Source organism: Camarhynchus parvulus, chromosome 6 (genome assembly GCF_901933205.1).
Source record: "Camarhynchus parvulus chromosome 6, STF_HiC, whole genome shotgun sequence".
Classification (NCBI taxonomy): Eukaryota; Metazoa; Chordata; class Aves; order Passeriformes; family Thraupidae; genus Camarhynchus; species Camarhynchus parvulus.
This window is the reverse complement of record NC_044576.1, coordinates 23,694,881-23,711,224: the sequence shown is the minus strand read 5'-3', so window position 1 is coordinate 23,711,224 and position 16,344 is coordinate 23,694,881. Positions and strand designations below refer to the sequence as shown.

The window sequence follows — 16,344 nt, the reverse complement described above, 5'->3', positions numbered from 1 at the left end:
TCAGATTTAGCTCCAGCTAAGTTTTCCATGCAAACCTGCATACATGTGCTGCAGGAGGGAGCCCTGCAAAGAGACTGGTAACACCCAGCTTGTTTTGGTGCACCTGCCCTTTGCTCAGATTATGCAATTTTTAAACATCTTTTATTATACAGTGAACTGCAACAGCTTTGTACAGCAGCCTGACTCTCCTCCTCTACAATACTTTTGTACTGTCTGTATTTTCTAGATCAAACCCTTGATAATTTCCTGACTCATGAACTGCTCCCATTTACCTTTTTTCTTGGTCTCAATTTCTCTCTCCATTCCTTCAGTTCTTGACTGTGCTCTTCATCCAGCTCTTTTAGCTTCTGAGTTTCATGCTCAACCAGTAGATGGCATTTTTCATTCTTAAAACAAGATAATCCTTATGTAAAACTAATTCAGATTAGGCAACTCAACATTTGTACAGTGACATATGTTGTCCTAATTCTTTCTAATTAGCTTATTCCGTGTAAATAGTGACGTGAATAATTACAAGATGAAAGTATGTTACAAGGCTGTGTTTTCAAAAGCTGATCTTTCCATCGGAGCCAATTGAGATAAGAAACACTCGTAAATCCAAATACACTGCTGAGCATCATTAAGGCAGCTGCTGAGAGTGTTACTCAAAACTGTGTTTCACTGCCTAATGATGCTTTTCAAGGTCATGCAGCATTTCTGCTTTGCTTTTTAAAGATAGTCTGTATAATTTATTAAAACAAATTACATTAAAAAGGAAGATGTTTTTTGGAAATATTTCAACTCTTGGTGCCAAGAGCTGAGACAAACAAATGGAGCTTAGAGAAGAGACAAAGGTGGTTGCAGAAGCAGCCTCAAAATTGCCCTATGACAAGGCTCAAATCACACCTCAGCTTCACATTTCTCTCAGATACCTAGGCATCTGCCTCACTTTTAGAGGACTTTTGAAGCATGACAAGAAAAAAATCAATTATTTGGCTTTAAGTCTCTGCACTTTTTTAAGAGCAGTTGGCGATGGTTGTGTTTCTAGAGTTCCAGTCCCAAATGGGTCTGATGCAGAGTACAGAACCACAGCAACACAAACAAGCACTTGGTTAGACCTGAGTGCAGCAAAGGGCCAGTTTTCCTTGTGAAGCTCAGAGCAGCCCTAATCTGCTCTATTTTACTGGAGCTGAAACTCTCACAAAGCTCCCACGGTACTTGGGGATTTACTGGGGCATATTAGTGGCACAGCCAGGGACTGTTTTTGCAGGATGTAAGAAAGTGAGTAGAGTAGAATGAGCTTCATTGGTCCTTGCATGATTTCTCTAAGCAAAGGTTATCAGCAGGTGATCATTTAATGCTTTAAAACTGCCTTGTGTCCCTGAAACTGGGAAAAGCTGATTTAACAGAAAAGGAGATCTGGCCTCTGGTATCCAGTAGAAACTTTTACAAAATGCATACCAAAAGAGACAAATCAGAGCTCCTTATCACAGGAAGAGAATTCCTTTTAAGTACCTTCCAGAAGCTCACACGCAAGTGGCACCATTTGGTAAAAACCTCCTCATTCCTGTGTTGCTGCAAACTTCTCGTGGGTAATGCCTGGTGCTGCCTACCTCTGTTCTGATTAATGACACTCCAGCAAAATCAGGTTAAAAGGAAATGCTGCCTACAGAAAATAGCCCTGGGAACTTGACAGGTATTCCAGAAGTGATCATGTGCTTCTGGGTCATGCTCTTCTTCATTTAAAATGATTCCTCATTAATTAATGGGAACATATGAATCTGGCAAAGCAGTGCACTGCAGGCCTTTGAAAACAAAGTTGAAAAAACTATACAGTAAAAATTAAGGAAAGGTGTTTCTGCTTTGCCTGCATCTGGTATTAACTTAAGTCTTCTCACTTAATGGTCATTTAATATCATCTATTTTTAACCTGTAACTGATGTAGTTCCCTGATGTTTGCTTCACACTGCAACTGAAGGTCCCGCATTTGGTTTTCGTGTTTCTGATGCTGCGCCAGTCTCTCATTCTTCTGCCTCTTTTCTTCTTGAACAGCAAACTAAAATTAAAAATAAGATATTATTTATATTGTGCCTCTGAATAAAACAGTTTGCATGAGTCAAAGAACTGCATCTAATAGAATGAACACATACTGAGAAGAACAGTTCTAGAAGATTCAAGCAGTAATTTTCTCTATTTTTTCTTTTTTAAATTCTTACAAAGGAAGTTCCCTACAGTTTTAATTCCATTTCTCTGTCTGTACTCTGATTTTTCCTTAAAACACAGCACATTTCACTTCCAGATTCCTGAAATTACCTCCCTCTGAAGCTGTGACACAGCAGTCCAGCTGCAAGCATTGGTTTAGGCTGGCGTTAAACAGCTACAGGAGACCATATTTTCCACCTTTGTCATCCTTCCAGTACTCACCATATGAAACCATGATTTGTGACTGTGGTGCATTAGAAAGCAAACCTCTCAACCTCTGCACAGCATTCCCTTTTAAAGAATGAGTGAATACCTACAGCTTTAGTTCAAAAGCTCACAAAAATCAAGCACCCTTAAAAATGTTTCACAGAATCACAGAACAGTTGAGGTTGGAAGAGACCTGCAAAGATCAACCTCCCTACTCAAAGCAGGGTCACTAGGAGGAGGCTATGCAGGACTGTGTCCTGTTGGGTTCTTAGCATCTCTACAAGCTCTCTGGACAATCTGCTCCAGTGTTTGACCATCTTCCCACTACAAGAATGTTTTCTCATGTTGAAGTTGGATTTTCTGTATTTCAATTGTGGCTGCTGCCTCTCACCCTGTCACTGGGCGCCACTGGGAAAAGTCTGGCTCCACCTTCTTTGCTCCCTCTGTTGCATACTTAAACACATGGGTAAGACCCTCCTGAGCCTATTCTCCTCCAGGCTGCAGCATCCCAGGTACCTCAGGTGGCTCCTTGTGTAACAAGACACTTGAGTCTCTCAGCCATTAAAGGCCCTTTGCACAACTCACTCCAATAAATCCATGTCTGACTCGTACTGGGAAGCCCAGGGCTGGACCCAGCACTTCAGAGTAGGCTCACTAGAGCAGCAGAGAAGGATGATTTCCTCTGACCCCATCCAGTGCATCAGCCCAGTTTGGTACCATCTGAGAACTCGTGACAGTGTGCTCTATTCCATCCTCACATTTACATCACATTCAGCATTTACACTATTAAAACTATTAAATATTAATAAATTAATTACCTGCTTAATTTTTTCACGATCTTGGTCTGGAGAGGCAAATGAATTGATTCTTAAACTTTTCTTAAACATGGCCATCCGAGTCTTTGCTTCACTTCTCTGGATTTTAGGCAGTCTGGCTCTTTCCTGAGTTTGCTTGTTCTTTAACTCCTCTATAAGCCGTTGATTATACCTCTGCATTTGTTCTGTTTCCTGAAATGTTAACCATGTGGAAATATTACACAGTAGCTGTGATGTTATACAGTATGCATGTCTTTTCATTAATAAGTCTCTGGTGTGACTCAGTGCCTCTCAGCAGAAACCATTCCCAGCCCCAGGAGTAACAGTGGGGAGGAGGGGCTTCTTGCAGAGAGCTCTGGATCTTGCCCAACCCAAAGAAAATTCTCTAATAAATGTAAATACACATATATTTTACCAGTGCTTACTCAACTCCTGTAATGCCTTTTACAAAGCCTGTTATTCAAAAGGAGAAACTCCTTTTTGTGTAACTGAACTTCTGGGGTACAGCTGTGGAGGGGCAGTCTGCTTATAAAGAGCTGGGGAAAGCAACAGCCCACATGCCATAAACCAGAGTGGACAGAACAAGCCTTCAGTGGAGGCTGCTCATGCTCTGATCACCAAGAGATCCTCAAACAACACCCTCCTGCTTTACAGTTTCAAAAATTGAACTGTTTGCTTTTGTGCATTCTATAAAAACCAAAATGCCTTGTGGAAAATAGCTATAAAGAGACAGTTGTCAGCTACTTGCCTAGAAGCTAATCCAGTTCATTCTGCTCATTTAATTCCAGGATTATTTACTTCTGAACAGATTTGTTTAAACACAAATCAAAACTGGTTTTGGTGGATAAGCAGAATTTGCTCTTTTTTATAGTAAAAGATTGATGTTGTGGTTGGTTGGTAGGTTTTTTTTAAAGAATCAAAAGGGAAAATAACATAATTTATACTTCTATATATTACTCAGGTGAGTAAGATTTTTAGAATTTCAACAGAGCATATAACATCTTCAAAATACTTGTCTGGGTCTTGCCTGTGCAAACACTGGGAAAGATATTAAGACTACTTGATAAAAGAAATTGATATTACAATACACAAGAGAAAATGTCAAAGTCAACACTAACTTTTTCATGCCTCTTAAGCAGCTGATGCCTCTGCATGAAGTACTGATCCTTGAGCTGCTGCTTGAGGAGCTGGTGTTTCTCCTGTAGGTGCCGCTCCTCCAGTTCCCAGAATGCAGCTTCACGAGCTGGAAAAAAGAGAAAGGTTAGTTCAGGAACTGCAATCCCATCCCATACTTCCCAACTTCCTGGTGTATGTTCAGAAGTGGCCTATAAGTGCATTTTAAAAACAATGCTGTTTCATAGCAAATGTTTTTGTTACAGTTCTAGATTAGACATGCAGGTTTTTGATTTCATAAAGTGAAGAAAGACCATTGTTTCACTAAACAGCAGTGCCTGTTTCCAAGGGAGTGCTGGGTACCTCTCATGAGCTGCTGCTTGTTGTTGAGGCAATCTCGTTCAATAGTGGCCAGTTCTGTCTTCTGCTGCTGAATTATTTTCTTCAGAGATGCATCCAGTTCTTGTTGCTGTTTCTGCACAAACTCCTGCTCCTGGTAAAGACCAATAGAAGTAAATTAAATTGGGTTCTTCTAACCACATTACATGTTAATGAAACTCCCAGTCCTCTCAGCATTAGCTATATATGAAAACAAATACATCTATGAAAGTTTGAGCTAGGGTGCCTTGGCTATCAAATTATCCATCTTTTGTATTTTCTGTGTACAGTGTAGGTAAGAGCATATTTATTTTTAAATAATACAGAAATAAGACCAAAGGTAAGAATCTAGCCAGTTATCTGCAACTCATTCCGTCTCTTGTCTCTCCTCAAAACAAGTTGCAGGTTCAGAGCTAGCAAAGACAATACTCAATCTAAAGTTGATCTCATTCTAAAAAGGGTTAATTATTCATGTATGTAAGAAAATAAAGGTACGTATGGTTATTCTGCTTTGAGTGATTAGCTAAAGCCTATTTATTTACACAGTTGAGTTTCAGATCTGCGTGGTTTATCTTGTCCTTAGGGCAGGGCTGTTGAGGCTGGGAGTTCTGCAGGACCACTGTGCAGACACCCCATGGTTCTCCAGGGGCGTAACATGCTCACACCTGAGCTGAGCTGGCTCCTCACAAAGGGATTTATCACCTGCATCTTCCCATTATCCAGGGGCATCACTGTTACATCCCATCATGAAAAGCAGACAGATTGAGTCCCCCTCCCATGCCCCAAGACCTACTGCTGCCTTTCTTCTTTGCAACCATTAAAAACCACAGCTATGAGCATGCAAGCATGCACACACGCACACACCCACCCCCACACACACACACCTGCCTTAAAACAAGAAATTGAATCAGATGATTCTAGCATGATACCAAGGCCAAAAGAAAGGACAATGACAGGGTCTTGTCAGAGTCAAGGTGGGCTGCTCAAGTCCACAACAAAGGGAATTAAATGTTCATTAAAAGTACTTTTTATTTTGACCAGAAAAATCCTGGTTCTCATCTTCACATAAAGTTATTCACAGATGAGGCTTTCATGTCTCTTACTGAGACAGGTAACATAAAACCAGAGGTGAATTAAGCTGACAGTAACAGACCTCAGGGTACAAAAAGAACTGGAAGGCGATGTCTGTAAATTAAGTCAGACACACCTAGCCGAATTTATAGAGGGACAAAAAGTCCTGGTTTTTCCCTTTATACCTGAAAAGGTTAAAAAGACTACTACAAGTTGAATATTCTGAGGGTGTAGACACATAATTAACACAGTGTTTAATCTGCTGGGAGATTTTTGATTTGGAGGGAGTGGGGGAAAGCTGTTCTAGTGTAGAACATGGTCATGGTCAAAAAGTGATTATGCTTGAGCTTCACACATTTAATCATTTAAATATCATGGCTGCTCTCTACAGAGTAACTCCTATGAAGTTTTATACCTGTTAGTGCGGAAAGATAAACTAGGCAATCTCAGGAAATACCCTGGCCTTTCCACTTCTCACATCTACTCAAGTATCACATAAAATGAATGTCACTAACTTTACTAAAGAATGTGTTGGGTGGTTTAAAGGCAGACAGTGCAAGGCAGCCAACCTTTTTCAAAGTACCACTTGATTATGCCCAGTATCTAAAAATAAACTCAATCATCTTTAAAATAGATGGTTTCACTGCACACACAGAACACAAGTCACACAATGTTTCTCACATGTGCTGAACAAGTATCATGTTGCATGTGTGAAGCCTCAGTGTCTTGCTCAGACTGAGTAACTACTGTCTTTTGGAACTTTTGACAATGGATAGTGCACAATTACCTAAATTGGTGCTAACCAGTTTGGAGACAGCAGTGACATTGATCAGCACATATGAGCAAAAAGAGAAGAGAAAACACACATCTGGAAAATTAGGAAGATAAACTTGCACTGTGTTGCATTTTAAGACTTACATCCTGCATTTGTGCGTTGAAAAGCGTACATGAAGACAACTGAAAAGACTGAATCATAACCTGAGCAACACCCTGTGGGACACAATGTAATTCTGTGTCATAATATAGTGAAACGTATTTCTATTCTTAAAAAAGGGAAGAAATGAGATCTACTGTACGTTAGTAAGAAACATTTGAAATGTCAAGGCTAATCACACAAGTAGATGCTGATGGAAGTTCTAGATATTCTAAAACTAAGCAGCTGCACCTTGTTTAGCACTTGTCATTCCAAGTAAGGATATTTCACACTTAAAATCTTCTTTCACCTCTCTTCAACAAATTCAAAGCAGCAAAGGAAATTTACCATGTTTCTACAAACACTATGAAAAATCAGATTTTTGTTTCCCTAAAAAGTTTAAAGACAGATATCTTTGGTATGGGGAAAGTGCTGCAACTCAATCACCTTCTATCCTGGGAAATCCCCTCTTAAATTAAACACATAATGGAATAAAGTTGCGATTATTTTCTACTAGGTCACCCACATAAACATTTAATCTTTAGGTTACTCAATCCATACCTGCTCTGCTATGTTTCAAATTCACTCTGTACAAGCTGTAGCCATCACAAAGACAGTCAGTATTTTTCTGAAATACTAGCCCTCTTTCTAGCTGGGTCATAGAAAAGCAGTAAATCTGAAGGCATGAAATCACAGATGATGTTTTGTAAAGTTTCTATACACCTACACTTTGACATTTAAATAACATTTTACCTAATCTGTTCTGCTCCTATAAACAAGATGTCTCATGCTTACATATTAGATATATTTTCCTCCTCTGCATTTGTGTAGTTCAAAACTTCCTCCTGATTATAACCTTTAAAATTTGAAGGACCCATGGAGTACTTACCACTCGTAAAAGCACTGTAAATAAACGTGCTATAGAAAAATACCATTCTTTTTCAGTAGAGCACACAAAATCCTACACTTGACAGTACAAACCTGGCAACCGCTGCTCCTACATTTCTACCCAGTTAAGTCTAAGATGTGACATGGGAGTACTTGAAGAAAGAGAGCAGTTTGTAGGGTTAGTTTGAGTTAAGTTCCATATTCACTCAACAACAACAAGAGGTGAAATCATCAAGCTGTGTGAATACTGCTGCCTTTTGTATTTTAGTAGCTTGAAGCTGCCGTTGTTACCTGAGCATGCTGGCTTTGTGCAAGCTCCTCTTTCTTGCGTTTCATGAGCTCTTTTCTCAGCTCTTTTGGTGCTTTCTCCACTTCACATAAAACCTACAGTGTATATAAGCATGCAGAAGGTGGCGAAAAGAACACTTTGTCTCCACAGCAAGCACTACTGTGAACACAGGGACATGCAGGTCAAGCACTAGAGGTAGTGGGAAGCATGCATTACTTCAGTGGCAGGGATGTTAGTTTAGTGAAAGAGCTTAATGAAAAGAGAAAGAACAATAGGTGCTTTATGCATGCCAGCAGTGCAGAGAGGAGGGATGTGCCAGCGCTTTTTGCATGCAAATGCTGCCCAGTGCCCTCAGAAATGGCAGTGCCTCACTTGTGCTTCTATGCAGCTGCCAGAAGAGTCAATAGTTAAGAAATCCACCACCTGCAAAAGTGGTATTTTCTTGAATCACTATGGCAAAAGGACTACAGAGTATGTTGCATCACATAAAGCTGTGAAAAATGGTGGGAAGCTTAAAATAACTTCCATTGAAACGCAGTTATTTCTGACACTGTCTCTAACCTGAATTTACAAGATGCCATTATTAGTGTCTGTGACCATAAATGACATCTACACAGCTTATGTCTTCAAAATAATCATACAAGCAAACAAAACATTATTTGGTCGTGTTTGGTTCTGAAGAATTTAAAGCGAAACCCACCAATAAATAAGAGTGTTTTCAAGAAACTTTTTGTGACACGTATGCTGGGATGGAACGTGTTTCAGTACACGGTGAATTAGACAAGATTAGCAGAAAGATTCTAAATATAACCTGGCTAAATCAAGTGACTATTAATCTGTTAATTTGCTGATGAGTTTTGTTTTCCAGAATTACAAAAATGTAGCATTTTACACTCCAATATAACATGGATAGCTTTAGAGCAGGAGCTGCATTTCCTTCAAACTGTACATTGCCTTTTTAAGCTTTAAACACAAAAGTATGCACCCAGAGACAAATGCCTGTTTGTTTAATAGTGGAAGCATCATCAGAAAAAAAGAGTCCAAATCACCACATGCTATTCCTATGTCCATGAAAGAACTGCTTTTAGCTCAGAGCAATATGTAAAATTCTCCGAATTTCCCACGTAGAACCCAATCACCAGTGAACAGAGAGAGACTCAAAATGCAAGAGGTACCGCAAAAGAAGAAAAATTGTTATTTACATATGGGCATACAGTTCAAACTAAATACAACTTATATTTCAATGCACATTTGTGCTACAGGATCATTCTATGCAAAAGCACTGACAGTTCAGCTTTCTAAAGAAATGTCTGAGTCTAGTAACTATCAGAGCAAACACTAGAGCCATTTATATAAAAATGGGCACTATGCAATTGAACCAAAAATGAAATAAAACAGCTTTTAAGATGCAAAATCCATATGGAAACATATCACCTTTTCGTAATCCAATGCAAGTAAATTAATTGCACCAGTTGTCAGTGTCAGTCTTTTTGCCTTAACTGTATGACATTTATGAAATTAACTGTAAAAGATTTTAGGTGATCCAGACTTCTCTCTCCTGGCTTTCATTTTTGAGTTAACAAACCAAATTCATATTATTGCTGTCACTTCATATAAAGAAATTCTAAAAAATTATAGCACACATTCAATAAAAAAATCTAACAAAAAACCAAAAACAAAACAAAACTGAAATTATCGTCTTTGAAATTCTAATTTGTTAAGTATTTACTAAGTAGCTATAACTAGGATTTTTTCATAATCTTTATGAAAATACTTTTTCTTGATTTAGTATTTGAGAAGAAATATTTTATTAAATATTCTGTGAAAAACAAAATCTTCTAACTTGATGATGTTTTCTAGAATAAATCAATACCTCAAGCTTCCTGTCAGCTGTTTGTATTTCACTTTAGGCAGTTAAACAAGAAACACAATCTGACTGGTAGTGACACTTCCAAAACTCAGTACAGCACAGGTTTGACAAGGCTTCTGGGAGACCTAATCTCAACTGTTTGCTATGCTTATACTCGTTATTTTCTATATTAGCATTGTCTCTTACCTCTTTTTTTTTGTTTTTCAGCACATTCTGGAATTTGGACAACTCCTTCTCCTGCTCAGCCTTGATGCGTTTTGCTTCATCCCGTAAGCGATTTGTGTGCTCCTGCTCCAGGCGCTCGATCGTCTGCTTCTGCTGCTTTTCCAGGTTCTCTATCTCCTGATCATACTGTCGCTTTTTACTCTGTAAAAATTATTTGGTACCTTTGTTTACAAAGCTAAGCCCTGTTAAGTGAAGTGCTGTAGCAAGGAATGGCCATGATGGATTGTTGTGGCAGCAAGCCCCCACACAAGCTGGGCACCCCACAACGGCAAATATTGCCTTTTATTTAAGAATAAAGGCTAAGCTAGAGCCATCATGGCAGGAAACACCTGATTGGTCTTAGCACTATTCTGCCTCCTCCATCAAGATGTCATATTTTAAGAGCACCAAAATGCAGAAACTTACTGTCATTTCCTGTTCAAAACGTCTGAACATCTGCTCTCGCTGCTGCAGAAGCTTATTGCTGAGCTGCTGTTGGGCTCTCTGCTCCTCTTTCTGAAGAAGTCTCAGCTCTCTGAGCTCTTGACGTCTAATAAGGACAAAGAACACTTAATACTGATGGGAAAACAAAAGAAGTGCAAAATGACAAGAGATGAAAAGGACCATTAACAACTTGGGCCCAGTAAAACTATTTTGAACTGATTGTCTTAATAAGAAACACTTTATATTCACTTCTACAAAAAAAAAAGTAAATTTATCCCCAAATATGACTGAAATAAGATCATTAGTCCCCTTGTTTTATTCAAAGAAAAAAAAATATCAGTTGCTAACCTCTTGAAAATTTTACTTTTAGAAACACTTACCGTAGAAATCGCATTTCTTCACTTTTTGAGTCATTTTCAGTAACTATTTTTGATGTGGTTACACTCACTTCTACTCCATCAACAACAAATTTCCGAGTTTTCTTTAACGTTTTCTTCTGCCTTCTAGTTTCCTAAATTAAGCATTGGTAAGTTGTTATGTATTTATTTAGGTTATATTCTTTTTTCCCTTTTTTCTTAATACTGAATTGTATCAAATACTTCTGGAAATGTCTTCTATACAGTAATCAAGAGCCCTTCTCACTTACCAGGTGCCTCACTAATCAAGTGAGAATTTGAAAAATTCCAATAAACTGAAACTTTCTAGTAAGGGAAGAAAAACTGCCATTATTGATTATCCTAAGTACCAGAAGAAAAAAAATCAAGCCAGAAACTCTGAAGAGAACTGATGCAGTTTTATTTTCAAGAGCTGAGACAGCTACATTTACTGTTTGCTTTTGATCATGATTTCCACGGCCACAAACAAGTATTTAATTCTTAAAACCAGTTCTGAAACTGGATAACAATTTACTCACCTACTTCCTCCTGCTTTGAACATAAACAAGTGAGTTTATTTTTTTATTGATATATATTAGCCAAAATCATATCATGATCTTGCTGACAACTAGAGAAGTCTCAGTTGTCAGAGGTGCTGTTGTTTCATTGCAAGAAGACAGGGACCCCAGCTGAACCTGCACCATCTCCATTGTGTCAGGGCAACTGCAAACACCCTCATGTTGCAGTTAGCACAGCTATGCCAATTTATAATTCTTTTGTTTGGTTGTCTTTCTAGGTTTGTTTTTCCCCCACTCAAGCTCACATTACACAGTTACTACCACAACACGGCTATATTCATTTTAATACAAAGACTACAAATAAAGTTCATAGTCTGGAATTTGATTCCTCCAAGTACGCTCATTCATAGTGACACAACTGCATGGACACAGTACAACCACAGGAGAACACTGACTGGAACAAAAAAATCCAGCAGAATGTCTGCCTTGGGTGTCCTAAACAGAGAGACTGAATATGGAAGTGGCAGGAATTCAGTATAAGATTAGATATTAAAGAAATTTTCCCATTGAACAAGAATTCTGTGCATTTAGCTGGTCTTCTTGAGTATCAGCTCTTACCTACAGCTGCTCACAATTCTTCATGTTTAGTATTATTACACTTCCTTTTATGGGTTATACTATTATGTAATACATTAAGAAACTAATTAGCATAACTGCACATAATCCAGACATTGTTGTATGGTGCAATTTAGAATACTTTGGTTTCTACAAAGCTTTGTATATATGTGCCATACTGGTTTCTCCCTCAGTATTTTTCTTTGTAGCAAAAGTAACACTTGGAGATAATTTCAGGTTACACTCACATGAGATTTTATATTAAAAAAATATATCCTTGCACTTACCTGTAAAGATATTGATCCTGTCTCTTTGTTTTTACTAAGGAAACTAGAAATGGACAAGTTCAAATCAATGCTGCTGTTATCAGCTGTAGAACCAGTGCCTGAATCTGCATCATTTTCCTTCAAATTCTCCGATTCCAGTTGCTGTAAAGTCTCAGTATTGCCTTGATTATCTGTTTTGACCTTCTCATTTTCTTCAGTGCTAATACTAATACTGGGGACTGGAGTGACTTCAGAGTCCTCAGCTTGTTCACTGACAGTGTCTTGAAGCTTATTCTTCATGATTTCATCTGAGGTAACTGCTGGATGTTCTTTGTCTACCTGGATGTTGGTTTCCTGTATATTCTCAGGTCCACGCTCTCCTGAATTTTGGTCCATACCAGTCAGTTCATCCACCAGTTTATCAGAAATATCCTCAGGTTTAGTCTGTAATGCCTGCTGGTCTACGATATCTTTTCCAGAGTCTTTGATCGGTGTTTCCTCTGTGCTGTTTATATTACTGATACCCTCATTTTCACTTTCTGCCAGTTTCTTGTCTACTTCAACCACTGTATCTTGGTTTTCTGATAGAGTTTCTTCAGAGCTGATTATCTCATGGACCTGCTTAGCCTGACTTTCCACTGGCTTATCCTCCAGCTCAGGTATTTTATCCCCGTCACTGATGGGTGTTTCAGCAATAGCACCTATCTCCTTAATGTTGTCAATTCCATGCTTTATTAGATCCTTTTCTTCATCAGACGCTTTAACTGTAGCATTAGGCAGAGCTTCTGTAGTGGTATCTATTACTGCCTCTTTCTGAGCTTCACCTTTATCTTCCTTTTGCTCTGTATCTCTATTTTCTGCAGGGACCTTTTCTTCCTCACCATCCAAGAGATCCATTCCCTTCTCTTCTTTTTCACCAGTTTCCTTAGAAATGCCTTCTTCAGTTTCTACCCTATCTTCAGTTACAGGTACTACTTTCAGTTTGTCATCTTCTATCTGTTCATCTGCCATGGAATCTTCTTTCTCTATTATTAAGTTAGGTTCATTCTTTATTTCCACATCGAGTTCTTTACCTCCTTTCTGGAGTTCTGTATCCTCATGCATTTTTTCCAGGCTTTCTGTATTCTTTTCTGCTGGCACTATTTTGCCTTGCTCATCTTCACCAGTTGGCAAAGAACCATTCTGCACTTTCACATCGCTAATGGGAGTATCATGTATGTTATCAACTGTTTTCCTAAATTTAATGTCCTCAGATTCATCTCCCGTTGTTTTGTCCTCAATGGCATTACTTTCTGTTTTCTCAGAGAGAGATTCCAGGACAGAAGCATTCTGTGAAAGTTTATCCTCTTCAGAGCTGGCAATACTAAGATCAGAGGATGCACGTTTCTCTGCAGGTAACTGCTAAAAAATTAAAGCAAGAAAAGTATTCAGTAATTTTGTAACTTAATCAAAGCACAGTTTTATGGGAGAATATGTGAATAGAGATCAACATTGTATTCACGTGCAGTTATATGAGTTAGAAAACATCAGAGTCCTTCCCTTGGACTATCACAGAACAAGTGCATGAACTGCAGACAGGCTCTGAACAGAAAGTTTCACTGTGATCAAGGGAAAGGGATCATGGTCATCAGCTACTCTTCAAGGGTCTTTTTCTTTTCACATTCCTTTTTTTAGTCAGTTCAGCTCCTCAACAGTCTCAGCTACAGCTGGATTTGAAAGACTTTACTTTGTGCCAGCTGGGCAAGGAAGCAACTGTAGCTTTAGTTAGTGCAGCACTGATAAAGTGCAGTATTAAGTTCCTCTTCTGCTTTACTTTGTGTTCTTGGCTAAAAATGCCTGAAAACTTTTCATCTGGTTTTAATCATGTTGAAACCCCATTAAAATGGTGAAAACCTCCAGCAGATCTGATTAAGTGGCAGTACAAAACTAGAACAGAAACAGTTACCTCACTCTAGAAACTGCCGCTGCCAGAATATGAATAAATGTTATCAGATTCCATAGAGACATCCAAAAGAATATAGTAATAAAGCATCATTTTAACCACAATTGCCCTTTCACTCTTCAAAGTGATTGTGATATCTGTCTGTCTGTATCTACTGCTAGAACCCTGTAATTTGCAGATCAGGCTTTTGATTTGCCACAGGGAACATCCTAGGCTAGCTGTTGCAGCAAGCACAGGTTTGATTGTACATTTCCTACCTTAAGGATTTCCCAAGCATACAGAAAACGATTCCTTTAAAGTCAAAATTGCATTTAAAATATTTCTTTGTGTAATTGTTCAAGAAGTTTAGTGTTCATCTCCCAGGAGTGTTTAAAACTACCCCAAGGAAATAATGTGAGGGGCTCTACCTCACACTTTGCTGCAATGCCACTTGTGAGATACTTGACGGAGTCCCAGGATGGACTTCACTCCAGCCCTCCTGGAGGGATGGCTCAGCAGCTCATCCACGGGAGGGGAGCTGCTGGGGATCACGTTTGGAGCCCGTGGGTGGACTGGGAAGGCAGTAAGAAGGCCAGGGGCCGTGAGGAACGTGCAGATGGGTGAGGGGGGAATGGATGCACCTGTTCGTGCTCTTGGCTCCTGCAGCAGTGCAGGACAGCAGCTCTGGGAGGCACAGGGAACACACAGCCTGGGCACTCTGCAACCTGCACCCCTCCCTGGACTTCACAGTTTTCCGTCTGAGCAACCACGCTCACGCTCTAAGATTCTTAAAGCATCCTTAGAACTACACTGATTATAAAATATGTGGGTTTTTCCTTATCTTTGATAGCCACACTGTTTTAAAAAAAAAGTTTACAGCGTAATAGTCAAATACTCTTCCTAATCTTTTAAACACTTTATGGAATACAAACACACATTTCCTCATTCACCCAGTCATTATGACTTAAAAACATTTACATAAAAATCAGGATCCCATTTTTAAAATAGCACATATACATGTAAAAAATTTAAGATCTTAGTCTTTATTAGCTATTATTTACTAGTAGTTTTTAAAGAGTTCAAACATGCTACTTTTTAAATGGCTGGCTACCTATTTTGTAATAAGTTTAGAGTATGATTATGATGTTATTCCTAAAATATTTGATGTCAGAGTTGGGTAATACAATTGAAACTGAATTCTCCATGGGAAATTTGCCACAGCATATTAAAAAAGTAAATTTTGAACTGACCAGAGAATTTTCTGTTTCTTCTTCTTCATCCTCATCTTTACCATCTTCAACTTCTTCTGTAACTTCTGCCTTAGCTTCTGCAATCAATTCTCTTATTGGTTTATTTGAAGTAACAGTAACAAATGGATGCTTGTGAAAGCAAAAAAATAAGCACAATATTAGGTGGTGGCTTCATAGTATACAGTGGGAAAATCATAATCTGAAAGAAATATAACTTCAAAGAAATGTTACTTTGGTTGCCTCACATTTGAAGATTCACAATTAACATAACTGTTCCAATGTGTTTTTTCAGCAGAAGTCTTAAAATCAAAACATTTGTGTTCAAATATACTATATAAGTAGTCTAATAAACTTGCTAAAATACTAATATTCATTTATACTGACCTTTTTCACAATCCAAAGAATAGAAGTAGAAAGATTTCTAAAAAGGTTATTTTTCTTGGAATTAGATTTCATTTCTGTTCCAAAGTTAAATTACTTCTTGACAAGCTTTATCTAGAAAATATACTTTCTAGAAAATAAGTGTGCTTTGCCTTTACAACTTCTCCTAATATGAACTAGAATTCTACCTTTTTCTTTAGGAACAAGCAGGTACCTGTTCCTCTCCTACCATCTGAATCTTCTTTCTCTGCTTGGCCCTGCTACTTAAATCTATTCAGCATATGCCAGATGGATTGTGGATAAAGCAAATGGGTGCTGACGTTAAACACAATCAAATGTACCTGGTCACATCTATTCCTGTTCAGCTGTTCTGCACTGACAGCATTACAGAGGAGGGCTGAGCACTAAAGCTTTTAAAACACCTGTCAGCAACTGGCCACAGACCTAAACAACTCCTTCGTCCATTGTAAGTATCAAAGTATAGTTTCTTACACAAAGTAATTAGTTATATTACAGCAAAATATGTTCAACTAATAACCTGATCGGTGCTTAGTATCATCTGATCAAATTTTACCAAATAAGGATCAATTTTAAAAAGAGATTGTGGACAAATACCTTATTTGAAAGTATTTAAGTAGTTACTATA

General features: G+C 38.4%; 1 protein-coding gene across 2 annotated transcripts in view; it reads right to left on the bottom strand.

Moving 5' to 3' along the window:
- The window catches only part of SLK (STE20 like kinase), a 49,840-nt gene that overhangs the window by 5,529 nt on the left and 27,967 nt on the right, over positions 1 to 16,344 (bottom strand). The window contains exons 8-17 of one of the 2 annotated variants that reach the window (XM_030950660.1): positions 15,318 to 15,446; positions 12,168 to 13,547; positions 10,754 to 10,884; positions 10,356 to 10,479; positions 9,912 to 10,091; positions 4,680 to 4,809; positions 4,322 to 4,446; positions 3,207 to 3,395; positions 1,910 to 2,035; positions 273 to 386 (exon numbers count right to left, since the gene is read on the bottom strand). In XM_030950660.1, coding sequence (XP_030806520.1) covers positions 273 to 386; positions 1,910 to 2,035; positions 3,207 to 3,395; positions 4,322 to 4,446; positions 4,680 to 4,809; positions 9,912 to 10,091; positions 10,356 to 10,479; positions 10,754 to 10,884; positions 12,168 to 13,547; positions 15,318 to 15,446 — 2,628 coding nt within the window. The remainder of the gene's footprint in view (positions 1 to 272; positions 387 to 1,909; positions 2,036 to 3,206; positions 3,396 to 4,321; positions 4,447 to 4,679; positions 4,810 to 9,911; positions 10,092 to 10,355; positions 10,480 to 10,753; positions 10,885 to 12,167; positions 13,548 to 15,317; positions 15,447 to 16,344) is intronic. The other variant, XM_030950661.1, reaches the window with a different exon arrangement.